This window comes from Schistocerca serialis, chromosome 8, assembly GCF_023864345.2.
Source record: "Schistocerca serialis cubense isolate TAMUIC-IGC-003099 chromosome 8, iqSchSeri2.2, whole genome shotgun sequence".
NCBI classification, from domain to species: domain Eukaryota; kingdom Metazoa; phylum Arthropoda; class Insecta; order Orthoptera; family Acrididae; genus Schistocerca; species Schistocerca serialis.
The window spans coordinates 558,661,423-558,688,816 of NC_064645.1; the positions used below are offsets into that span (position 1 = coordinate 558,661,423).

The 27,394-nt window shown below is 37.7% G+C and overlaps 1 protein-coding gene across 1 annotated transcript in view; it reads right to left on the reverse strand.

Annotated features, from left to right (window-relative positions):
* Window positions 1–27,394, reverse strand: part of LOC126416782 (lysosomal-trafficking regulator) — a 603,504-nt gene that overhangs the window by 400,611 nt on the left and 175,499 nt on the right. The window contains exon 17 of the mRNA XM_050084644.1: window positions 11,831–11,976. Within this exon, the coding sequence (XP_049940601.1) occupies window positions 11,831–11,976 (146 nt within the window). The remainder of the gene's footprint in view (window positions 1–11,830; window positions 11,977–27,394) is intronic.

The following is a 27,394-nucleotide window of genomic DNA, read 5'->3' on the forward strand; positions in this document are numbered from 1 at the left end:
AATTGGCACGTCATTGAGAAATCCAGTATAAAAAGTCTCAGCAGGACTATGTAGCACCCTGTCTATTGGGCTGTATTGTGAATCTTTATGGGGACTGGACGACAGAAAATTTATTAAATTAACATCGGTGACCCTAAGTGTTGGAACTATAATAACAGAACTTTCACTATCCAACTAACTGTGCAGCAGTCATTGATCTGAGATGGAGGAGGAGGAGGAATACTATGAACCACAAAGCTCATCTCAGCCTGTCTGGCTATTAGTGAAGCTCAAACACCACTGCTGCACACAGCTGATTCTGCTGTGGATCAACTAATCACACTATCTGGTTTGCTTCCTTGCAATCTTTGGCATGGATTGTAGACCAATAAACTGTAAATACTGGTCACCTTGCAACTACACAGTGCTGTATCATGAGCCAACACTTACTCTGCCAGCAACCCTCCTTACGGCTGAGCTATGCAGGCAGCTGTCTTCCTTGCAATAGACACACAGAGTTGACCGCATTCTATATGGCCAACAGATGACAACCTCCCACAGGCCTCTTACCTATATGGGTCATGTGACCAAAAATAGGACCAGCTGTATCCTGGGTCCTGAGGCTGTATTTAGGTCAGCACCCAGGCTAGGAGAGCCAGTTCATTGCGAGCAACAATGATGCCACTGACACTGATCAGATAGTGGGCTTTTAAGGATTTGGGCCTTTGTCTCATTAGTGCTGCACCAGACTTGACCATGTTTCATCAAACTAGACTATGTTATTGGATTGTCCTCTGGAACTGTCCTTCATTTGGTCTCAGTTTACTACACTTTAAATTTAGAAATGGTCTGTTTCATTCAGGCCTTAGGCCTTCTTACAAATAGTGCTGTTATTTTGACACTCGAGATGAGACTTTCTTTTGACACTGATTATTCTTATGCAAGAAATAATAGTTTCTCTCCAAAGTGACTTATTGTAGCTTGTACTTAATACACCTCAGGGGTAGATGATTTACATATTGTTAAACAAACTAGTTCTATCAAATCTACATGAAAATTTCCTGTGTGCCAAATCAGATGGATATATCACAAGCATTCCTTAAGAGATTATTTCTCATTGCTAATTTTATTTTTATTTGAATCTACCACACAATTTTAGCTGTCTTCGAAGGTTTTTTTCCTGTTTTCTGCTTAAATACAACAGAATAAATACACAATGTTGGAAGAATTTAATGAGTTGGGCATTTCATTTGCTCAGGATAAGAGGGCATGCTCCAAATTTTGTATGTAAGACTTTAAGCTTTTTAAATAAAACAAACATTATTAACAGTCTACATCTTTATTTTCCCTGTCTACATATTCATTTTTCAATGTTGTCATCCTGGTGAGAAACATATTTCTCCCACTGAGAAGCAAGTTTGAGCTACTGTCACTGTAGAATGTTTGACTTTGTTGATGGAGTCACAACCTAAGCTCTACTTGCACTACTTCATCATTAGCAAAGTGAAGTTCTCGAATGAGTTCCTCAAGTTTTGGAAACAGATGAAAATCTATGGGGCCCAGTAGAGACTCTATGAAGTGTGATTGATGACAATGAACCTAAGGCACTGCACTGTTGCAGTGCTTGTATATAGCATGGCAATGTCAACCTGAAGGAGAGGGTGCTCTACGAACTCTTCAAATTCATGTTTTCACTTTTCTGGCAGTCTTGCAGTACCTTGCAGAGTTCATGGTGGTGCCTTTAGGCATGAATTCCAAATGCAGCACATCTGAACATTCCAGAACATTGAGAGCATGACTGTCTGCTGGTGGCATGGTCTTGAGCTTTTTTGGCATCAGTGATTCTTTGTGGCATAACTCAACTTATGCTCTCTTGTTTTTGGCATCAAAATGGTGAACCAAGGTTTCACCACTTGTCACAATGTTGTTAAGGAACCCATCAACCTCATGCTTAAAACACAAAAGAAATTGTTGACAGATGTCCAGTCTCCTTGGGCATTCAAGACACTCACTGTGCACTGTGTTACCTGATGATTTTCTCTGATGAATTCACTGACACGATTCCAATGAGTCCAGATGGTTCCACACGTGGTCATACACTCTGAGCTCTGTCACACACACAGAGGTTAGGACCACCGTTTCCTTCATTAAGGGGATGAACAACCCGACAGCACACATTACATCACTGTAAACAGCTTTAAGTCTTCTTTGGCTTTCAGCTGGAGGCATGTTTCCAGTGGTTAAAAACTCGATTACAGCATGCTGTTTCTAATGCACAAGCAAAGTTATGTTACACACTGCCATGTTAGATGCCACCCTTCTAGTGGCAGAGGGTTGCAACTTACACCATCAACACGGAAATAGGCTGAGTAACATGACTGATATTGAGAGGGGAATAAAAAAATCCAAGGCTTTACTTTTCAGCACACCCTCATACTTCTGAGTTCCTCAAGATGAAACTGTGTAGCAGCTTGTATCTACTGTTTTCTCTTGTATCTAGGATCAGGAAGTTTTCCTCTTTTTAGCTCCGCAAGGCTTTCACACAAGCAATCAATATAACTTACCCGCTTTCATTTACAACTACCTGGAGTATCACATCTTCTCTAAAACTTTCATTTCTCTTCAAGTTTATGTTGGCTCCAATACAGCTCAGTTATGCTGCCACATAAATTTATGACCTACCGATTGATAAATACCTAATTTTCTCATCTTGCTGCGACACTTCAGGAAACGGGAAGTTTCAACCCATGACAACGCAAGCTGCCGAAGTTACAGCTCTTGCTTCCGTTGCTATGAATCCACATATGAGCACATGACAGCTTGAACACGAGATTGGCATTCCTAAAACCAGTGCACATCATGTTCAAAGACAGGTAAATACAAGAAACATGCATTATTGGTCCAGCAACAACCCACAATGGCTTAAACAGGTGGAACATCAGTGTCAATGGAGAGTTAACATCTGGTGTGGGATGCTTGGTACTACAATTATTGGCCCTTATTTCATCAATGGTAGTCTAAACAGCAAAGCATATGTTAACTTCCACAGACAAAGTCTTCCTCCACTCCTGGATGAAGTGCTGCTAAGAACCAGAATGCTCATGTGGTATCAACACAATGGACGTCCAGCACCTAATGCCTTGTGTGTACATCGTGTTCTGAACTGAACGTATCCCGCCAGGTGGATTGGTCGAGGAGGAACAGTTACTTGGCCTGATAGGTCTCCTGATTTAAATCCTCTAGACTTTTTTCTTTGGGGATGCATTAAAGACGTTGTCCATTGTGATAGCCCAACGACTCCAGAGAACATGCAGCAATGTATCATGTTTGCTTGTAATTCCCTTTGGCAAGCAACACTGGAAGCAGTAAATAATTCTTTCATTCAATGAATGCACCAGTGTATCGGTGTCCAGGGTCACCACTTTGAGCACCTTTGAATGTTCTACTCCTGGGCAATGGTACAGCAGAGTCTAAGTCAATTTTGTGTTATGTTTTTACTTGGTTTTCATTTGTTTTCTGACAACTCCAGCAAGTGGACGAGTTTGTGATCCTGGGCTCAAAGTCAATGTTGTGTTATGTAATTAAAAACTTTGTGTTTCAGTGATTGGTACACTGTGATACATTTCCGAACAGGTCTTTAGGAGAGGAAATGAACTACCAAATAAAAAATATAGAGTGCCATTTTAAAAAGTCGTACTGCTGTAAAAAACAAAAAAACTGTTGTAAACAACAAAGCTACAACAAAGGCAATCATGCTGACTGTGGCCCCCTGATGGCTAAAGAGTGTTTTCTTGAAACATTTTGTAATTTGCATCTGGAAAAACAGTTGTTTAGGGTGGTCAAGATAAATGGGACACCCTGTATATTATAAATGCATAAGTTTATGTGTATATTTGTTACTCCTTCACGCTGACAGGGCTGGATGGATTTGGAAGAAATTATGGACCAGAATTAGCTTATACCCTGAATTAACACATAGGCTACTTTTAAAAGTGTGTAGTACAAGATATTTATTAATTTCATGAATAAATGCGAAATGTGGAATAACAATTACTCTTAGAAAAAGCTACTTACTCTTTGACATTTGAACTGTATACATTCTAAATAATATGACTCAACACACTGAATACTATGCTTATACAATCCTCACGTGTTTTTTAATCCATACTTCCATAAAGCCTGTTATGTTTTAGCCAATGTGCATCAGGTGTATCTTATAGTCCTGAGATGCTTGCAGACTCACAAGGACGGTGTCATTTAAATGCGTATGACAAAGAATCATCACGCACTTACACGTAGAATCTTGTATGGTTTTAGTGAGGCTGGATTCAATTACGGTATGTCAGCACATCCGTTTGTAACAGGCACACGCATTAGGCCAGAAGACATTCTTGCATGGATAAACATTATCAAATTTGCACTGCACTGAACTAGAAACTGTTTATTTTCTTTCTTTGTCAAGTTACTTTGTTTGTTCGTCCTTCATGAAGAAGCGGCTGGACTTATTTGGATGAACTTTTTAATGGAAATAAACTATTTCCTGAATTTGACACACTGCCTACCTTCCATTCCGATATTTTGGAGGGGGGGGGATAAAAAGAATAATCACTGTTCCCATGGGATGTTCAGTGTGACTACTGTTACCATGGGATGGGTAACATGACTAAAAAGTCATATATGAAAGTGTACTATAAAATAAATGTGTTAAGTTTAGTGTAAGATTAGTTTTTAACTGTTTTGACAAATGAAATAAGGATGTACATAAATCTAGGACAGCAGAAATACTCCTGTAGGATAAAATCATCACTAAAATGTATAACAATGTAATGTATTCACAAGAAAATATTTTGCAGAAGATAGAATGTTTTGGAAATCTACTGCATTGTGATATTATTAGGTTTCTTAAACATCAACTTTGCTTTTCTGTTTGGATTTGAATGATTTGTAATTTTTTTGTAGGTTCCGTTTGCTTCTAGGGTCTCGATAGCCCAGAGGGATTAATGTTGAGAATTTGTATTGCACAAGTTGAGTTGTGAGCGATGTTTATTCTATCAGTTTCTCCCATCATCTCAATTTTTTTCAAATGTTGTGCAGTTAACTGCACAGTAAGTGACTCATGCCTGATTACCTCCAAGAGATAACTATTGTGATGGCACCTACACATGGATAGTTACTTTCAGCACTAACACTTCTTTATAATTTATAAATAACTAACTGCAGGTAATACTGTGGGGTGCACCTAGTAATATTCATAAATATAATACTAGAAAGAGAAATGACTTACACTATCTAGCACTCAGCCATGAAAAATAGTTTACCACCAACAAAGTAGTGCAGAGAAGGCCAACAAGGAAGGGCACATCACTCAAACTCCATGATGTCTTATTACTTATTGTATATTTTTTACACGTTCTTTCAGTGGACAATTTACCACGTACAAGAACTGTTCCCCTTTTTCATCGTTTGATATTTTGTTCACATTTTAAGTGATTCATTGGCACCTAGCCTGCTTTTCAGCAATCTACACAGTATATTTAATAGCTCTCGCTTGCCTCTTTTCTTTGTACACCATTTCACCATCAATGTTGCCTATGTATAGAAACCATGCCTATCATCAGTACTAACATTTCTCCTGAAAATGACTACACTTATGAGCTGCACTTCATATGCCCACCTCCGTTAAAGTGTTCTTCTGGGCCTGATGAGAGAAACAGAGACATGAAAAAATTAGTTTACTTCCCCAATCGATGTTACAAGCTTATTAGAATTTGGCTCAGTGACTTTCTGTACATTGCATAAAATGTAAATTTGAAAGCTCAGGTGCTACAGTTTCGCTTCATGTCCTCTATCATTCCTGCTAGTCTTTACAATCTACAGTGTGTGGTGTCTGTGCAGTGGAAAATGCATACATGCGTAGTGTATGTAGTAGTCGCAACTGTGCCACGTTAGATTAGAACACTGAAGTCTTTCCAAAATATGCTATCGCAAAACCCTTTTTCTATTTCTATGTGAAATCTCCCCCCCCCCCATGAACCATGGACCTTGCCGTTGGTGGGGAGGCTTGCGTGCCTCAGCGATACAGATAGCCGTACCGTAGGTGCAACCACAACGGAGGGGTATCTGTTGAGAGGCCAGACAAACGTGTGGTTCCTGAAGAGGGGCAGCAGCCTTTTCAGTAGTTGCAAGGGCAACAGTCTGGATGATTGACTGATCTGGCCTTGTAACAATAACCAAAACGGCCTTGCTGTGCTGGTACTGCGAACGGCTGAAAGCAAGGGGAAACTACAGCCGTAATTTTTCCCGAGGGCATGCAGCTTTACTGTATGATTACATGATGATGGCGTCCTCTTGGGTAAAATATTCCGGAGGTAAAATAGTCCCCCATTCGGATCTCTGGGCGGGGACTACTCAAGAGGATGTCGTTATCAGGAGAAAGAAAACTGGCGTTCTACGGATCGGAGCGTGGAATGTCAGATCCCTTAATCGGGCAGGTAGGTTAGAAAATTTAAAAAGGGAAATGGATAGGTTGAAGTTAGATATAGTGGGAATTAGTGAAGTTCGGTGGCAGGAGGAACAAGACTTCTGGTCAGGTGACTACAGGGTTATAAACACAAAATCAAATAGGGGTAATGCAGGAGTAGGTTTAATAATGAATAGGAAAATAGGAATGCGGGTAAGCTACTACAAACAGCATAGTGAACGCATTATTGTGGCCAAGATAGATACGAAGCCCACGCCTACTACAGTAGTACAAGTTTATATGCCAACTAGCTCTGCAGATGACGAAGAAATTGAAGAAATGTATGATGAAATAAAAGAAATTATTCAGATTGTGAAGGGAGACGAAAATTTAATAGTCATGGGTGACTGGAATTCGAGTGTAGGAAAAGGGAGAGAAGGAAACGTAGTAGGTGAATATGGATTGGGGGACAGAAATGAAAGAGGAAGCCGCCTGGTTGAATTTTGCACAGAGCACAACATAATCATAACTAACACTTGGTTTAAGAATCATGAAAGAAGGTTGTATACATGGAAGAACCCTGGAGATACTAAAAGGTATCAGATAGATTATATAATGGTAAGACAGAGATTTAGGAACCAGGTTTTAAATTGTAAGACATTTCCAGGGGCAGATGTGGACTCTGACCACAATCTATTGGTTATGACCTGTAGATTAAAACTGAAGAAACTGCAAAAAGGTGGGAATTTAAGGAGATGGGACCTGGATAAACTAAAAGAACCAGAGGTTGTACAGAGATTCAGGGAGAGCATAAGGGAGCAATTGACAGGAATGGGGGAAAGAAATACAGTAGAAGAAGAATGGGTAGCTTTGAGGGATGAAGTAGTGAAGGCAGCAGAGGATCAAGTAGGTAAAAAGACGAGGGCTAGTAGAAATCCTTGGGTAACAGAAGAAATATTGAATTTAATTGATGAAAGGAGAAAATATAAAAATGCAGTAAGTGAAACACGCAAAAAGGAATTCAAACGTCTCAAAAATGAGATCGACAGGAAGTGCAAAATGGCTAAGCAGGGATGGCTAGAGGACAAATGTAAGGATGTAGAGGCCTATCTCACTAGGGGTAAGATAGATACCGCCTACAGGAAAATTAAAGAGACCTTTGGAGATAAGAGAACGACTTGTATGAATATCAAGAGCTCAGATGGAAACCCAGTTCTAAGCAAAGAAGGGAAAGCAGAAAGGTGGAAGGAGTATATAGAGGGTCTATACAAGGGCGATGTACTTGAGGACAATATTATGGAAATGGAAGAGGATGTAGATGAAGATGAAATGGGAGATATGATACTGCGTGAAGAGTTTGACACAGCACTGAAAGACCTGAGTCGAAACAAGGCCCCCGGAGTAGACAATATTCCATTGGAACTACTGACGGCCGTGGGAGAGCCAGTCCTGACAAAACTCTACCATCTGGTGAGCAAGATGTATGAAACAGGCGAAATACCCTCAGACTTCAAGAAGAATATAATAATTCCAATCCCAAAGAAAGCAGCTGTTGACAGATGTGAAAATTACCGAACTATCAGTTTAATAAGTCACAGCTGCAAAATACTAACACGAATTCTTTACAGACGAATGGAAAAACTAGTAGAAGCCAACCTCGGGGAAGATCAGTTTGGATTCCGTAGAAACACTGGAACACGTGAGGCAATACTGACCTTACGACTTATCTTAGAAGAAAGATTAAGGAAAGGCAAACCTACTTTTCTAGCATTTGTAGACTTAGAGAAAGCTTTTGACAATGTTGACTGGAATACTCTCCTTCAAATTCTAAAGGTGGCAGGGGTAAAATACAGGGAGCGAAAGGCTATTTACAATTTGTACAGAAACCAGATGGCAGTTATAAGAGTCGAGGGACATGAAAGGGAAGCAGTGGTTGGGAAGGGAGTAAGACAGGGTTGTAGCCTCTCCCCGATGTTGTTCAATCTGTATATTGAGCAAGCAGTAAAGGAAACAAAAGAAAAATTCGGAGTAGGTATTAAAATTCATGGAGAAGAAATAAAAACTTTGAGGTTCGCCGATGACATTGTAATTCTGTCAGAGACAGCAAAGGACTTGGAAGAGCAGTTGAATGGAATGGACAGTGTCTTGAAAGGAGGATATAAGATGAACATCAACAAAAGCAAAACAAGGATAATGGAATGTAGTCTAATTAAGTCGGGTGATGCTGAGGGAAATAGATTAGGAAATGAGGCACTTAAAGTAGTAAAGGAGTTTTGCTATTTGGGGAGCAAAATAACTGATGATGGTCGAAGTAGAGAGGATATAAAATGTAGGTTGGCAATGGCAAGGAAAGCGTTTCTGAAGAAGAGAAATTTGTTAACATCGAGTATAGATTTAAGTGTCAGGAAGTCATTTCTGAAAGTATTCGTATGGAGTGTAGCCATGTATGGAAGTGAAACATGGACGATAAATAGTTTGGACAAGAAGAGAATAGAAGCTTTCGAAATGTGGTGCTACAGAAGAATGCTGAAGGTTAGATGGGTAGATCACATAACTAATGAGGAAGTATTGAATAGGATTGGGGAGAAGAGAAGTTTGTGGCACAACTTGGCCAGAAGAAGGGATCGGTTCGTAGGACACGTTCTGAGGCATCAAGGGATCACCAATTTAGTATTGGAGGGCAGCGTGGAGGGTAAAAATCGTAGAGGGAGACCAAGAGATGAATACACTAAGCAGATTCAGAAGGATGTAGGTTGCAGTAGGTACTGGGAGATGAAAAAGCTTGCACAGGATAGAGTAGCATGGAGAGCTGCATCAAACCAGTCTCAGGACTGAAGACCACAACAACAACAACATGTGAAATCTCTGTCATAGCATATCATTTGTACAAAAAGTGTATTTTCATCACTTCACGAAATGGTTTCACCCATACCAGCACTCCCATTGCTGAACGGCCACTCCCCCTCTCCCCACACCCAATAGAAGAGCTCATATCCTACATCTACATCTACATCTACATCCATACTCTGCAAGCCACCTGACGATGTGTGGCGGAGGGTACTTTGAGTACCTCTATCGGTTCTCCCTTCTATTCCAGTCTCCTATTGTTCATGGAAAGAAAGATTGTCGGTGTGTCTCAGTGTGGGCTCTAATGCCTCTGATTTTATCCTCATGGTCTCTTCATGAGATATATGTAGGAGGGAGCAATATACTGCTTGACTCCTCGGTGAAGGTATGTTCTCGAAACTTCAACAAAAGCCCGTACCGAGCTACTGAGCGTCTCTCCTGCAGAGTCTTCCACTGGAGTTTATCTATCATCTCTCTAACACTTTCGCGATTACTAAATGATCCTGTAATGAAGCGCGCTGCTCTCCGTTGGATCTTCTCTATCTCTTCTATCAACCCTATCTGGTACAGATTCCACACTGCTGAGCAATATTCAAGCAGTGGGCGCACAAATGTACTGTAACCTACTTCCTTTGTTTTTGGATTGCATTTCCTTAGGATTCTTCCAATGAATCTCAGTCTGGCATCTGCTTTACTGACGATCAACTTTATATGATCTTTCCATTTTAAACCACTCCTAATGCCTACTCCCAGATAATTTATGGAATTAACTGCTTCCAGCTGCTGACCCGCTATATTGTAGCTAAATGATAAAGGATCTTTCTTTCTATGTATTCGCAGCACATTACGCTTGTCTACATTGAGATTCAATTGCATTCCCTGCACCATGCGTCAATTTGTTGCAGATCCTCCTGCATTTCAGTACAATTTTATATTGTTACAACCTCTTGATATATTACAGCATCATCTACAGAAAGCCTGAGTGAACTTCCGATGTTATCCACAAGGTCATTTATGTATATTGTGAATAGCAAGAGTCCTACGACACTCCCCTGCGGCACACCTGAAATCACTCTTACTTCGGAAGACTTCTATCCATTGAGAACAACATGCTGCATTCTGTTATCTAGGAACTCTTCAATCCAATCGTACAATTGGTCTGATAGTCCATATGCTCTTACTTTGTTCATTAAACGACTGTGGCGAACTGTATCAAACACCTTGCGGAAGTCAAATGAAACACGGCATCTACCTGGGAACCCGTGTCTATGGCCCTCTGAGGTCTCGTGGACGAATAGCGCGAGCTGGGTTTCACACGATCGTCTTTTTCGAAACCCATGCCGATTCCTACAGAGTAGATTTCTAGTCTCCAGAAAAGTCACTATACTCTAACATAATAAGTGCGACAAAATTCTACAACTGGTCGATGTTAGAGATATAGGTCTATAGTTCTGCACATCTGTTTGACATCCCTTCTTGAAAACGAGGACGAGCTGTGCCCTTTTCCAATACTCTGGAATGCTACGCTCTTCTAGAGACCTACGGTACATCACTGCAAGAAGAGGGGGCAAGTTCCTTCACATACTCTGTGTAAAATCGAACTGGTATCCCATCAGGTACAACGGCCTTTCCTCTTTTGAGCGATTTTAATTGTTTTACGTGTGTTAGTGTGGTGTGGTGGCTTTGCTGGCTACTGGGTGACTTAACAAGTCACCAGCCAATAAGAGTTCACTAGCCGGAAATGGGCAATCTTTCCTTGATTACGACTGAGCATATTAAAATTTAAATGTTGATGACTGATATTGTTGCTGAATACAGTTCATCAGAAATACATGCAAAAAGATGAGACTGAGTTATAAGTGGCACAAGGAAAGGTGGTGACTGAGCCCCCTCATCACGTATTGGCTCAGTACGGAACAGATTGCATCAACTGTCTTATTTTTCCATTACCACTGCAACCTAGTAGTAGTAGTATCATAACTGCACGGTGAAGCTTAATGTTCAAGTTGCTTGGCAACACCAATCATGGATTACATCAGCATTTCCTTTCTCACATCTCTCCTCTCCACAACGGCCTAAAATATTCCCTCAAGTCCACCACCATCTATGGTGTGAGCCACTTATAAAACATTCAGTCACTTCAAATGTCAATAGGAAGAAAATGGGACGAAGTCAAGCAAGATGTTGAGTAAGAACTTGGAATCAAGGTAAACCTTACTAGGAAGACATGCAAAATCAGGGAATTTTTAACATTAAGCTTACGCGTTTTTCACAACTGGGGCTATGAATTTATGGAGCAGAATCATGAAAAACATAAAATCAGAGAATGGAAAACTGAAGTTCCTTGTATTATGAAACGTATCTATGAAGCATGTAGTTGTTATTATGTAACAAATTATAATTTTCTTGACTGACAGTTATTAACTTTGAAAGCACACTATAAAATAAAGTAACAGAACAACTGCTAGCTAAGAGACCTAACAGTGAGCTACAAACAACAAAGTCATATACTTGAAATTTCAAATGCTTCCAGCAATCCATTACCTTTGTTTTACGGTGTGGCGGCATTATATGGTGGGAGCAGCTTTCTGCTACAGAACTGTCCATTACCAGCTTGCAGAGCCAGAGGTAACGATTTTCATCTTCAGTACTGGCAGACTGACTGAGCTGTTCCTTCAGTATCTCCACAACTACAAAAAATACAGCAGCGTGGTCATTACTAAAAGACATCCAATTTAAATAATAATTAACAACAGTATGTTAACGAAAGTATAAACATCCTCAGACAGGCATCATAATGAATGCTAAAAAGACGCTCGGGTCTCCAGTATGTTTCGAACAACACACTGACAACATACCAACAATATAGACTCCACCCTTCCCTGGAACACTGTGTGTATAAACTGAAAATGCCAGATGGTTAGCATTATCTTTGACATAGCTGCTGGTAAATCTTTCGGCATGCGAGGTCGTGGTCCAAGAAACTCTTCTGTTCCTGAAATTCGTCCAGGACTGCACTGGACATCCTCAGAAGTGTTCTTCCACTGAGTCTTGCTGACTCCTGAAAGGTTTACCAGCAGCTATGGCATGCGGTCGTGAAAGCCTTTATTCTATAATTATGTTTAACAGCTGATTGCAACACAGATGAGTAATGGTGGTAGTTAGTGCAGTGTTGGTTGCCACAGAGGTTGGGTGAATTGTGTTTCCTCAATATTTTTCTCACATTCAAAAGTCTAAAATCAATTCTAGGCACAAAAAAGGCAACCTCTTCTACTGACATATATACACTTGCTCAAATTTTGTCCTGTCTCTGCACATAATAATGAAAACATTCACTATAAACTAATCAAACAATGGAAAATGCAGGATGGAATGTAACAATATTATGAGAAGGAAAGTTGCGCATGCGCGCACTCATGCGTATGTGTGTCTATTGTAGGCGACGGCCAATGGCCGAAAGCTTTAATTGTGAGAGTTTTTGTTGTGCCTATCTGCGACACGGCATCTCCACTATATGGTGAGTAGCACCTTTCCTTCCCATAATATTATCATTATGAACTAAGATGCCCATGGTAGAAATACTTCCAACATTTTTCTAGCTGAGTAAGATCTCAATACTGTGTAGCTTTATGGGTGCTGATTTGCCATACCAAAAGCATTAGACTTTAATACCTATGATCAGGAAGTATTTGAAAGCACCAAGTTGGAAAATCGATAAGCATATTAAAAGGAAGGCTATACTTCAAACAATCCTACAGCTATTCAACAGTTCAAAGGATAAAGAAAATCAGTATGTGCCATTTTTCAAGCTTCACCGCACCTTTTACAGCAGACACTTCAGCAAGTAAACTGTACAATGCTGGTCCAGAAAGTAATGTTACTAAAACTGCTAAAAAATAATTTACTTAGGGAACAGTACAATGCATCAAAAGTCTTGAAAATAGGACCATGATGGCAACAAAATGAGAAGGTGCAAATAACAGCATATCTTAAGGCAATGGGTTCTGGTGTACATACTTAGGCTTTGTTAAGAGTTCAAACAAGTCCATTGTTTTCAACAACAGTAAAACGTGTTAAAGTGCAGGGGGTCATAAGCTCAGTGGTTGATCTGAAAGCCAGACTGCATTGTAAGGTTGGGTCTAGTATGGTACTGTTTCCATAGTGACCATATAGGCCACAGATTGTACCCAAATCTAGAGACATTGTCATCACTGTACTAAAACGTGATGCAATAAGTACAGTTAAAGTTTTCTTAAGGCACTGCTGAGGACATCCAGTGATAGTCATGTTCTATCATTCACTCTCATACATAAACATTTACACAGAAACATGAACAATTACATTTTGGAGTGCCATCTCTGCACATTTTAAAACAGGCACAAAAAGACAGTTACTACTACAATATTTTATAATAGGTATGTGTATAGGCAATACGATTCACACTAAAATTAAGATATGAAAGAGATTATGAAACACTGACTTTAAAAAAGACAATTAATTCCCTAGCGTAACTAAAAACTCAGTGTTACCATCAATTAAATCAGACAGTTGACATTACAGATCCTGATAGTTGCCATACTGAAAAGAAGTTAGTTAGTTACTTGCATGTTTTATGGATCATTTGCACATTAAATCATAATGACATGGAATGACTCATTTCACATTTGTACTGTACATGAACTTGTAGTTCGTTAGTTACTGAGTTAGTTACATTTTCCATGAATCATTTTGCATGATAGATCGTAATGAGGTGGAATGAATATTTTTGCTTTCATATTGTAAATTAATTTGTATCTATTCAACATTTTTAAGATCTTTTCCCAAAAAGAAAAAAAAAAAAGATACACAGATGTTAATAATTCCTACCCACCACCTTTTCCACATCATAGTAGAAATTCTTCTACTGAATAGAAGGAGTTGTCAAGGAGAAACTTTCTCAGTTTGTTTTCAAATTTTACTTTGCTGACTGTCAGACATTTTATATCACTGGAAAAGTAGTCAAACATTTTTGATGCAGCATTGTGCACCCCTTTTCTTGCTAAAGAAAATCTTACTGTGGAGTAATGAATGTCATTTTTCCTTACTGATGAAGGCTGTTTCCAAAAGCTCTAGGTAAGTGTTTTTCAATTATGGCTGTTTGCAGCTTAATGTGTCTTCTTTACAGTAAGTAGCAATCTGTCTTTTCCTATATTGTTCATTTTTCCTTCTGGTATTGTAACAAAGTACATTGTTGTTCCTTTTGACCTGTAGTGGGTTATTTACAATGAACTTCATGAGGGAAAATATATATTGTGAAGCAGCAGTCAGAATGACCAACTCATTAAACAGATGTCTACAAGATCATCATGGGTGAGTACCAATTAATATTGTTACAGCACATTTTTCTTAAAGATGAGTTACACCAGATCATAATTACATGAGACATTACTGAACGGAAATTAATTTCTAACATTTGCATTTCAAGTAAAATGTATCAATAATAGTGCAGCACATGTTACGTGCCACAGATGCTCTCATGACAGAAAGAAACTGTTGTACAAATACCTTCCTTTGAGAAGGTTGTACATCACAATTTCATAATTTCTCATGAAGTAAAAATATTTGTTGTTTTCCTGTGTGTGTGTTTACTATGTATCATCAAGTAACACACTTGTTATCCTGTGTGTGTGTATTTACTATGTATCATCAAGTAATACACTTGTTATCCTGTGTGTGTGTGTGTGTGTGTGTGTGTGTGTGTGTGTGTGTTTACCATGTATCATCAAGTGATACACTATGTATAATAGAAGAGTGACATGTATTTAGCATGTTTCACAATATTTTGTAAGTTGCCTTAAATTTAACATAACTTTTCATGTAAGAATGTTGCATATCATATAAAAGTACATGGTGAAATAACATTCTACGTAAAGACTACCTATTCTTTATTAGAATGGTAAAAATAATAAAAGTATTAACAGAATACATTATCTGACACACACATTTTGTTCACATAAAATTCCCTGTACATCATGGTGTTTACACATATCCTACTAGATCCTAATTTTCCCTGATGACAGAAGCAGCACCTCTTTAGCCAATAAAGGACGCACCAACCACATTAGCATCAAAAATCTGATTGAATTCACTTAACTATGACATAATGCACTAATAACTATGCATGACTGACACTTGCAATGTATTGAAATACTGTATTTGGATCATCTGCATCGATCTTCAACAATGTACCAGTAGTAGTTCTCACTGTTATGTCACAGTTCATAATTCCTGCAAGGACAAGAACAGCAATGAAGTCATTTTGGCTCATTTTCTTTGTACTTAAACATGCTTCAGATATCAGATACTTCCATTAATATGTAATCATGACAATCATTACTCTTCTTTTTTCACAGATAATACAAAAGTATTGTCCCAAGACTATAGTGCCCCAAAACAATAAACATTTGCTCTACTGTTGTAAAATACTCTGTCAAAACAAGGCACTTGTTCAAAAGTATCATTGTCCAGTTGTTGCTCTGCACAAATCAGCCAGACCGTACATTACTTTAGTGTAAATGTTTACATTATAATGATATACAATGTTCTTGTACGTCCACTTCCAATGTAGCTTTCTTTTTTTTCTCCCCAGGACTGTCTCTGCTAGATGTAGAAATTTAAGACATGCTTTTAATGATACAATAACCCTTAGTGTGAAACTTAACTTCAGCCACCTCTGCCCTTTTCACTGATATACAATATTCTTCCCAGTTGACCAACTTGTAAACAGAGAAAAAGGCATCTGTTGCTATGGTAGCTTGTCTCATGTGGTGTACCACTTCATTCTAGTGAAAACTCAACTTTGTTAAAAATGTGATGTATGAGGGCTGTTCAAAAAGTAAGGTGACTTTTCAAATTGTGCAGGCAACGTACATAGAATTAACAATCTTTTTTATTGTTTTTTTATTGTTGGTACACATGTTCTAAACATATGTACACAGTCCCAAGTGTACAGCATACTTCGTTTGTTTTGACAAATAGAAAAGTTAGATATGTTTTAGTGTGCTTTACGATTTTCGATTATTATAAAAATGGAGCAAAGAATTTGCATCACATTTTCTGTGAAAAATGGAGTCAAGTGCTCTAAAACACTTGAAATGTTGACACTGGTATATGGTGAGTCCATTCTAAGTAAAAAATGTTTACAAATGGCACAAACTCTTCCAAGATGGCCGAGAAGATGTCAATGACAAACCTCACTCTGGACACCCCAGCACAACAACAGATGATATTGTCAAAGCAGTCAAGAAAATTGTTTTGGAAAAAAGAGAAGCTGCTGAGAATGTTGGCATATCGGTCGGCTCGTGTCATGCAATTTTTCCGGATGTTTTGGGCATGAAACGTGTCAGCGAAGTTTGTTCTAAAACTTCTCAATTTTGATCAGAAGCTTCGTCCAGGAGTTCTTGAATGACATCAATGATGTTCCTGATTTGCTCAAAAGAGTCATAACTGGTGACGAAATATTGGTTTACAGTTTTGACATCGAAACTGAAGCCCAATTGTCCCAATGGAAGCAGCCCGCAAAACCAAAACAAAAAAAAGCACACCATGTTCAATCAAATGTCAGTTCTGCTCACTGTTATTGTTATTATTATTATTATCATCATCATTGTTAGTACTATTACTATTACCATTACCATTACCATTATTATTATTATTATTATTATTATTATTACAGTTGCATAGTGCATCATGAATTTTTGCAAGGTCATGCAGTCAATAAGGAGTACTACCTTTATGTTATTTACCATTTACGAGAAGCAATATGCAAAAAACGACCGGAATTGTGGAAAAATAATTCATGGCTTTGGCATCATGACAATGCATCTGCTCGTTCGTCATTGCTTGTGAGAGATTTTTTGGCCAAAAATAACACAACAATCATGCCTCAGCCACCATATTCACGAGATTTGGCCACCTGCAACAATTTCCTGTTCCCAAACTGAAGGGAGCTATAAAAGGACGAAGATTTTAACGATTGAGGAAATAAAAAATGCATTGCTGAAAGCACTCAAGGCTGTACCAAAAAGAAATTATGAGAAGTGCTTCAAGGATCGGAAGAAGCATTGTATTGTATCTGAGGGGGATTATTCTGAAGGGGACAACATGAATATTGACGAATAAATAAATATTTTTTCATAAACATACAAAGTCACCTAAGGTTTTGAAAACATCTCATACGGCCTCCTTTTAGTGTGGGTTTGATATATTTATATTTACCACAGTTGAGAGTAATAGAAAGCCTATGTGGCGCGTAGGAAAACAATCACACACAAAAACCTTGTGTATGATTGTACTGCCGAGGCAAATTACAGAAGATATGTTTCACACTACAGTGGCTTATTCCCAATAATACTACATACCTGGACAGTTTCACCTATTTATGCATTAGATTATATCTGTAAAAACAAAGATGAGGTGACTTACCGAACGAAAGCGCTGGCAGGTCGATAGACACACAAACAAACACAAACATACATACACACAAAATTCAAGCTTTCGCAACAAACTGTTGCCTCGTCCCTCTTTCCTGATGAGGCAACAGTTTGTTGCGAAAGCTTGAATTTTGTGTGTATGTATGTTTGTGTTTGTTTGTGTGTCTATCGACCTGCCAGCGCTTTTGTTCGGTAAGTCACCTCATCTTTGTTTTTATATATAATTTTTCCCACGTGGAATGTTTCCCTCTATTATATTAGATTATATCTGCTTATACCTGGAGCCCTATGAACCAATTTTCCACACATCATCCTGAATTTCACACTGACATTAAGAACAACAATCTGCTCACAACCTACAAAGTTAGCAAGGTCTACTGCATTGCAAACAGCAAAGGTCTGTGCGTGTACCTTATTAGTTTTTAGTAACACTGTCAGTACATATGGACTAATATACATTGGAATAATGTGTTAACAAGAAATAAATTTGCAGCTATGCCGACTGAAAATTCTGCCATGAATGAACATGTATTCACCCATTTCAATCACAAGCAAGTTCTCATTGAAATTAACAGTTATTACAGTTATTTAATGTGGAGACATTTAATGTGCAAACATCTTTCACAGGAAGACTACAAATAAATTAAATTATGCTGTCACTGCTACACCAAATTATGCTGTCACTGCTACACCAAAACCCTGGGGCAGCATAAATGCTCAAATTTAAGCACAACACAGAATAACAAATTGACACTGTATCAAAATAATTTTGTTCATTAGACGCAGCTGTAGTCTCCTAATGTAAAATAACAGAGCATATGGCACTAATATTTGATTAAGCTGGTTATTGGCATAAATGAAACATCAGACAATTGAAAGACCACTCATTATCACAAATGCTTGAAAATTTATGCTACTGACTGTAGTTATGTGACAATCTGTGGAAGCCCAAATAAACTGGTCACAAGACATTTGAAGGCTTTCTCAAAACAAAACAGGCAGGATTATCAGAAACACATAAAAATAAAATGAAGAATTGGTAAAATTAAAATCAGGACATATATTCTCCTAGATAAAAACTTAACAGGAAGAAAATTTGTATAATGCCCCAAGATTTCAGGTATTGTCAATGGAACAGCACAACCAGTAATAGTAGTAGCAGCAGCAGTAGTAGTAGTAGTAGTAGTAGTAATAATTACAACAATATCAAATCTCCATTGTGGTCACATTGCCAGATATGTGGCACCAAGTGATATGTGATCTGATTCTTCTCCAAACATATGCTGTTGCAATTTTGATAGTAAACATACTCGTGATGCATAAAATATCTCTTGTAGCATTTGTTGCTGGTGTCTGATGAGCACCTCTGTAACACTCTTTCACTAACTAAACAACCCCATGATGAATGGTGCAACTCTCTGTTGCATCTACTCGTCTATTAATCCTGTCTGATAAAGGTCCAAGATTGAGGAGCAATACTCAAGAATCAAACTAGCATCTTGAGAGCCACAACTTCTGTGGATGGGTATATTTCCTTAAGATTCTTCCCATTAATTTCAGTAAGGCATCTGCTTCTCCCACTGTTTTTATGTGCTCATTCCACTTCCAATCACCCAAACAGTACTTGTAGATGTTTTATGGTTGTTATTGTTTCCAACCTTATCTCTCTTTTGGCCCACTAAGAAAAACTTGTTGGAGTTCTACCCACTATGGAGTCCTAAATACAGTCACTAATTTGATACAATACTCTGTAATGTCATACTTTGTTCACCAACTGACAGTGCAGCACTTCCAGGAATTGATGTGCATGGCACCGATCTGCTTGCCAATATCTGTAGTGATCCAGGTCTAACTGATGATCCGAAGGTGCTTAGGTTTGCAGGACCTCTGCTGCTCATCTGTCTGGTGATTATTCTTGAAAATAGGAAATGTTTGGCATCCTTTGTCACTCCAGCAATCTACAATAAACTGTTACTAGAAGGGAAGCAAGTTGTTTTGCATACTCACTACCGAATCAGACAGACACCTCACCTGGTCCAGATGCCTATCCACTGAAAATCAAATTTAGCAGACACTATTCTGCAATCTATTGTTTCAAGATCTGCTATTTCAGTATTCCTGCAACAATGTGCTCACATTCTGGTGAGGATGTGGATGGCGTTTAAAAGAGTTACAGAAGCTGATTAGTAAATTTGTGTCAATATTTGGAAGTACCCTTCCTAAAAAGTTATCAAAAATCCATTAAAAAAGTAAGCCATGGATAGCTAAGGGAATTAAAATCTCATGTAGGAATAAGAGGAAAATTTATGTTAAGGCCTGAATAAGTCAAGAGTTGATATTACTTGCATACTACAAGAGATATTTTAATATTTCAAGGAAAGTCATTAAAATGTCCAGAAGTATGCACATCCTGGCAGAAATTAATAATACAGATGTTGTTGATGTTGTTGTTGTGGGCTTCAGTCCTGAGACTGGTTTGATGCAGCTCTCCATGTTACTCTATCCTGTGCAAGCTTCTTCATCTCCCAGTACCTACAGCAGCCTACATCCTTCTGAATCTGCTTAGTGTATTCATCTCTTGGTCTCCCTCTATGATTTTTACCCTCCACGCTGCCCTCCAATACTAAATTGGTGATCCCTCGATGTCTCAGAACATGTCCTACCAAACGATCCCTTCTTCTAGTCAAATTGTGCCACAAACTCCTCTTCTCCCCAATTCTATTCAATACCTCCTCATTAGTTATGTGATCTACCTATCATATCTTCAGCATTCTTCTGTAGGACCACATTTCGAAAGCTTCTATTCTCTTATTGTCTAAACTATTTATTGTCCACGTTTCACTTCCATACATGGCTACGCTCCATACAAATACTTTCAGAAATGACTTCCTGACACTTAAATCTATACTCGATGTTAACAAATTTTTCTTCTTCAAAAACGCTTTCCTTGCCATTGCCAGTCTACATTTCATATCCTCTCTACTCCGACCATCATCAGTTATTTTGCTCCCCAAATAGCAAAACTCCTTTACTACTTTAAGTGTCTCATTTCCTAATCTAATTCCCTCAGCATCACCTCACTTAATTTGATTACATTCCATTATCCTCGTTTTGATTTTGTTGATGTTCATCTTATACCCTCCTTTCAAGACACTGTCCATTCCGTTCAATTGCTCTTTCAAGTCCTTTGCTGTCTCTGACAGAATTACAATGTCATCGGCGAACCTCAAAGTTTTTATTTCTTCTCCATGGATATAATACAGATAATAAGATTAAAAATATATGGGATACTGTCAAATACGAGACAGGACAATCAGTCAGTGTACAAGATACCACAACAATTAAACTAAATGACAATGATATGACTGACAATTCACAAGTAGCAAATATTTATAACAAATACTTTCTAAATGTAGCAGCAAATATAGGATTAAATGGTTCAACTGAAGATCATTCCACAAAACATTAGGCTATTAGATACAGAAAAATTCTAAAATAACAAAAACTCATATGGTTTGACAGAATTTTAAACACAATTCTGAAATGTTGTTCCAACTTCAGTAAGTAATGTGCAATGTGATATTTTCCAGATGCATTAAAATATGCAATTGTTAAACCTCTTGACAAGAAAAGTGTCAAGAAACATGTAGTGTCTAGTTTCCTTACTGAAATCATTTCCTATATATTCAAAAAAGTAATGTACTCAAGAGCTGTCTCACATTTAATTATATAGAATTTACTTAGCTTATCACAGTTTGGGTTCTAGGTCTGTTCGACTGAGAATGCTATTTATACCTTCTTTCTGAAATGGTATAAGCCTTAAATAACAGAATATCACAAGCCGGTATTTTCTGTGACGTTTCCAAAGCATTTGATTGTGTAGATCATGTTACTCTCTTCAAAAAACTCTTATTCTAGGGAATCAATGGCATTATACACAGTTGGTTTCAATCACACTTCGAAAACAGAACGGAAAAAATTGTGCAGAATATATTGAAAAATGAAAATGAAGTTAATACTTTTTTGCGTGTGATACTAGTGTTACATAATAAATCTTGCTTTTTTTCCTTAACTCACCACTTTAAAGTGCTGAGTGCATGAAACTGAGCAGTAAGACTAATACATGGTATACAGCCGTGATCTTCATACATGTACCTCTTCAAGAAGTTAAGTCATTTTGACTGCACCATCACAATACATATATTCGCTAATGAAATATGTTATAAATAGTCCACCACAATTTGAGAAAAATAGTGATGTCTATACCTAAAACACCAGAGGAAAAATTATCTTTATTCCCCACTCTTAATGTTGTAAACAGCTCAAAAAAGGAGTTCAATACACTTCAAGAAAAATTTTTGATCATTTGCCCAGTAACAAAAAATGCCTTACAGGTAGAAAATCAAGTTTTAAATCTAATCTGAAATCATTTCTCTTGGACAACTCCTCATATTCCACAAACTAAATTCTTTAAAAACTACTAGCCTGTAAAAAATACCTGGTTTTCAAATGTAGTAGGACTAAAAGAATAATATATTCCTCAATGTTAAAACTAATCATGTTTCCGTATCCTGTAAACTGAATCATTCCACATCATTTTGATAAAATAATTGTTCAAATTATCTACAGAACATGTAACTAACTAATTGATAAAAGACAGCAAGCCCAATACAAGATGATAATAGAGTATGACAGAATAAAAAATACAACAAACTCTGTAGTTAACACTCTAACAAAATAAATTGGAGTTAATAAGAAACCTTGACACAAAATCAGATATAGAACTTTTTTCCTTGTTTATCCAAAGTGTTAAGTTTTCTCATTTCCCCTGAGAAATAATAATTACTTACATTTTCAGCTGTAATGAATTCTCACTAAGCATAAGCACACTCCAACATACTGGGCATGATTTCTGTATTTTGTGCTACATTCTTACTTTTTAAAGATGTGGCACCATGGGAAGTAAAGCCACAAGCATATAAAATATGACTACAAAGTTGTGGTGAGTTAACAGAATTCTAATGATAAAGGCAACAAATCAGCCATTTTCCAAATCTTGTCTGTTGATTTTATTTCCCGTCACTGGTACCTCAACTGTAATTGTTAATCATATCTCAATAAAATGACTGATCGAGATCAATGAACTGATGTGGTTCATTCTGACTACTAAGTGATTACTGTCTAATACCCGAAAACACTTCATTGGCTGTCTATTTTGAGAAATTAGAAGTTTATTACAGGTCTATGTCCAAGAGCACAGTTTTTCCCCACAACATAAATTAAACACGTAACTGATCATTTCAAAGCATTTGAGAATAATTATATATTCACATCTAACATTAATATGCCAGTGTCAGTACTGATGAAGCCTTATTGTCAGCAGGATTTTTTTTTATATTCATTAGCATAACATCATTCACAAATCCAAAATCAGCAGGTAACAACACAGTTAAGATACATCAACAAATAACCTACTAAACATATAACTGAGGATGTTGCACTTGTGAGAAGTATTTCATCTAGTGGCACCTAGATGCAGTACCAGGCAGCAGCACTGCAAGAAATGTTATTATAAGAGCCAGATGCACACAGTGAGTCACTTAAGCTAAGCCTAGATTATCTGACACACAGCAGACTGCATTTGTGATGTGGTAATCACCTTGCTGTGGTTACAAACAATACGTTCTACGCATCACCGATACATACTGGAGTGAGAATCCTCTGAAAATAAAGAAATTTAGAAAAATTTTTGTTGTTAATCTTGTTCTACATTATCCATTACAAATATTTACCTCAAAATGTAAGACAAAATAATTATTTTTTATATTATTAGTACATTTGTCCTTCACTCTATTCCAACGAAGTTCTCATCATTTGCAAACTGAAGAACAACTCATTATTAGTAGTATTTTTGAATTTGAATCTGAAATTTTTGTGCACTATTGTTTAGCTCTACCTTGTCTTTCTTCCTAATCCATATTTTAATGACATACATTCATCTCCTACCTTAATAAGTAACTGCCCTGTCTTTATTCCTTTCATTTTTCATGTCCAGTAATCACCTAGAATTTATAGATTTTTTTTTTTTTTCTAGATGTTGAGCAACATTGATGGCACATTTAGTCTACCTATAGATCTTCACAGATACACTGTAATGGGGGAGCAGGACAAACTTATCTTGGATGTGACCACAAGCACAAAGGACCTTGTCGTCCAGGCAGCATCTTGCTGGATCAGTCTTGACCAACACCACAGCTGCTCACAACAGACTGAGCATTCTCAAAGTATTCTGTGGCAGTTTAATCCAATAAGCTCTCATCTTGAACCGAGTATCAGCGCAAAGTATCTATGCTAAATTGTGACATGAGGGGAGTTCTCAATTTTCATCACTGTGATGTAATGAATGAGCCCTCCACTCCATATGCGCATGCCTTTCATCACAACTCTGCTCAACTTTCTCGCTGTTTTCATGAGTTGCTGATAACGTTACTAGAGCCGAGGTGCCTACTGCTTTGAACAGTTGGTGTGTCCTCAGGCAACAGGTTACCATAGGGAATACTCCATTAAGGATGACACCTAATTTCTTCAAGCGAGCAGACCTCCCCCATACTGGAAAGGCATATTTGGCTGCAGAGAAATATGTGCCATTGACATGAGAAAGAGAGAGTTTGCACCCTGTTCCCTGCACAACAATTTTCAAAGGATATTATTTCTTGCTTCAACTTTCTTGGCCAGATACAATGGCTTCTGTAGATGTGAGGCCTGTATCAGATACAGCCCAGACAGCAGGGTGCATTTATGTGCTCAAGCAGCTGTCCTTTGCACTACACATCATTACGAAGTGTCGTATTCATGATCTATGGAACAAGTACTAATCTAAACTAATCTAATCTAATCTGTTTGTCCTCTCAGTCTTGAGTGCAGATGGAATTCACACACTACAGTCTTTGCAGGATCTGGTCTCAGTGCATTATTCCTACGATATCTTTACATAACAGCCACAGTTTTTGTGAGTTTATCCTAATCTGTGCAAATGTTTAATCTTCTATGGTCAAGGCAAGATCGTCTGTATACAGAAAAGTCTCACATTTTGGAAAACTCTTCTCATTTCCAGGCTTGATATTCAAGAACTTTAAAATCCAGATCTCCAGAAATTGTTTTCTTTCTGTCGCTGTATTCCACAAATTCCCACTGTATGTGACTTCAACCTATGCATTTCTCTTTTCTAATTCCCTCCCTCACTCTCTGATCTGTAGACCACCAGGGTCGACTTTCCCTATGAAGACACCCCCCCCCCCCCCCCCCCAGTATTTCCAGCTTATATATCCAAATGGGGGACTATTTTACCACTGAGAAAAGGCCATCATCATTACACAATACAATAGAACTGCATGCCCTCAGAGAAAATAACAGCTCTAGTGTCCCCTGGTTTTCAGATGTTTGCAATACCAGCACAGTGCGGCCGTGTTGGCTTATGCCAAATCAGTCAATCATCCAAACTGATACCCCTGCAACTACTGAAAAGGCTGCCACCCCTCTTCAGGTATCACAGGTTTGTCTGGCCTCATCGTGGTTGCACCTGAGGTACGGCTACCTGCATAAACCATCCAATCTCAGTTCTTTAAGAAATTCCCACCGCAGCTAATAAAATTGACTATTATAGTACATACATGCATGACATGTTATTGTTATTTAGAGGATCACTCAGTGACAATGACATCATGTTATCACAAGTCAATAGTATGCACACTAACATTAATTTCACCACGGAGTAAGAAAGACAACACACTATTAATTTTTTGTATCTCACTATAAAGAAAAACAATAGTGTGCATAGATTTGGCACCTATCGTAAGACCACTTGCACTGATAATGTCGTCCACAATCATTTCTGCCACCCACGAACCCACAAAAAGGCATTTTTCTACGCTATGATTCACACACTAATCAGTCTTCCCCTACAACAAAATGAAATAATCAAAGAACTAGCAATATTTAGATATATAGCACTGAACAATATTTTCCCTGCACAAATGATTGATAAAACGTTTGCTGCAAAATTACTGTCACTTCACATTGTAGATCAAATTGCAGAAACAGAAAGAAGCAAAACTAAATATTTGTCCCTATCATAAAACGGATCTGTTTCTGAAAGAATAGGTAAATAATTTCGTAACACAAAAGTGCGAATAGGCTTCCGTACTGGCAACACATTAGGGCTGACCACACATCACAGTATCCAATACTATTCACCTTACACACAATCTGGAGTTTATAAAATCAACTGTGGAGAAGTTTTATATAGTACAAACTGGTAGAATTTTTAACATTCGTTTTAGAGAATATAGTAAAACCAGTGATAATTTTAAATGATCATTTGCGAATCATATTTTGGCAATTAGACACAGTTTAGATAACATTGGAACTCTTTAGAAAATCTCCATAGAATTGGAAAAGGAAGACATCTTGATTATTCAGAAGAGAACAAAATTTATAGGGCATTTCAAGACCAGCCAGAATACATTTTAAATGAATCAACTGACATTAAAAATACAAAATTCCTGGACTGCTTTGGGAATATCTTATAATCTAGTATTTTTTGGCATGATCGACTTAAGCCATATTAATCCTGGCAAATATTCTAGACAATGTTATGCTTATTACTACTTAGCACCTTTCCTAGATTTATGTATTACCTGTGCTTGTCCTATAACAATATTATGAAAAGGAAAGTTGCTACTCATCACATAGTGTAGATGCTCAGCCGCAGATGGGCACAACAAAAAGACTGTCACAAATAAAGGTTTTGACAAAGGCCTTACTAGCCAAAAGATGTATTTGTGACAGTCTTTTTGTTGTACCTATCTGCAACTCAGCATCCCGACTATATAGTGAGTAGGAACTTTGCTTTTCATAATACTGTTATGTTCCATCCTGGATTTTCCATTGTCTGATCCGTGCTTGTTTTATGTATTTTGACCAGTATTTTCATGTACATCTGAGATTTTAGGCCCTTTCCTGTACTTGTGCTGTTTTATTATGATTTGACAGTCACTTCAACTTTCTAACTAATTTTAATACATATTCTCAGTATCATTTGTGTATGCCATTTTTATTTAACACGTATTTCAGTCACTTTTCTCCTTTCTGTGGATGCATTTCACAGACCATATAATACTGACTCCATATATTAGCATCTTTGCACTCCATAGCTCAGACTCTTTGTACATTTACGTCTTTGCCACTTTTGTGATCCATTTGCCATGCCTGCTACATGAAATTTAAATTTAAGTGTTTAAATCACAATTTCACCAGCTTTCTAACATGTATGGTATATGGAACAGCAGATAAATTCACAACACCAAATGCAACTACTCTTACACAGCATGTCACGGCTTTACATTATTGAGTGGGTTCCTACATCCGATGGAAGTAGGTCTGAAATCTTCACTCTCAGCATATGTCAATTTCATTCTGATTGCTTTCAGAATACTTGACAATGAGTACACATCAAAACTGCAATCACAATAAATAATGTTTTAACAGCCACAAGTGGAATTTTTTCACTTACAAATGTCACAAAGGCTGTGGATCCAGTTATCATAAAACTTTTAGTTGAACAGATGGTCGAGTGAAG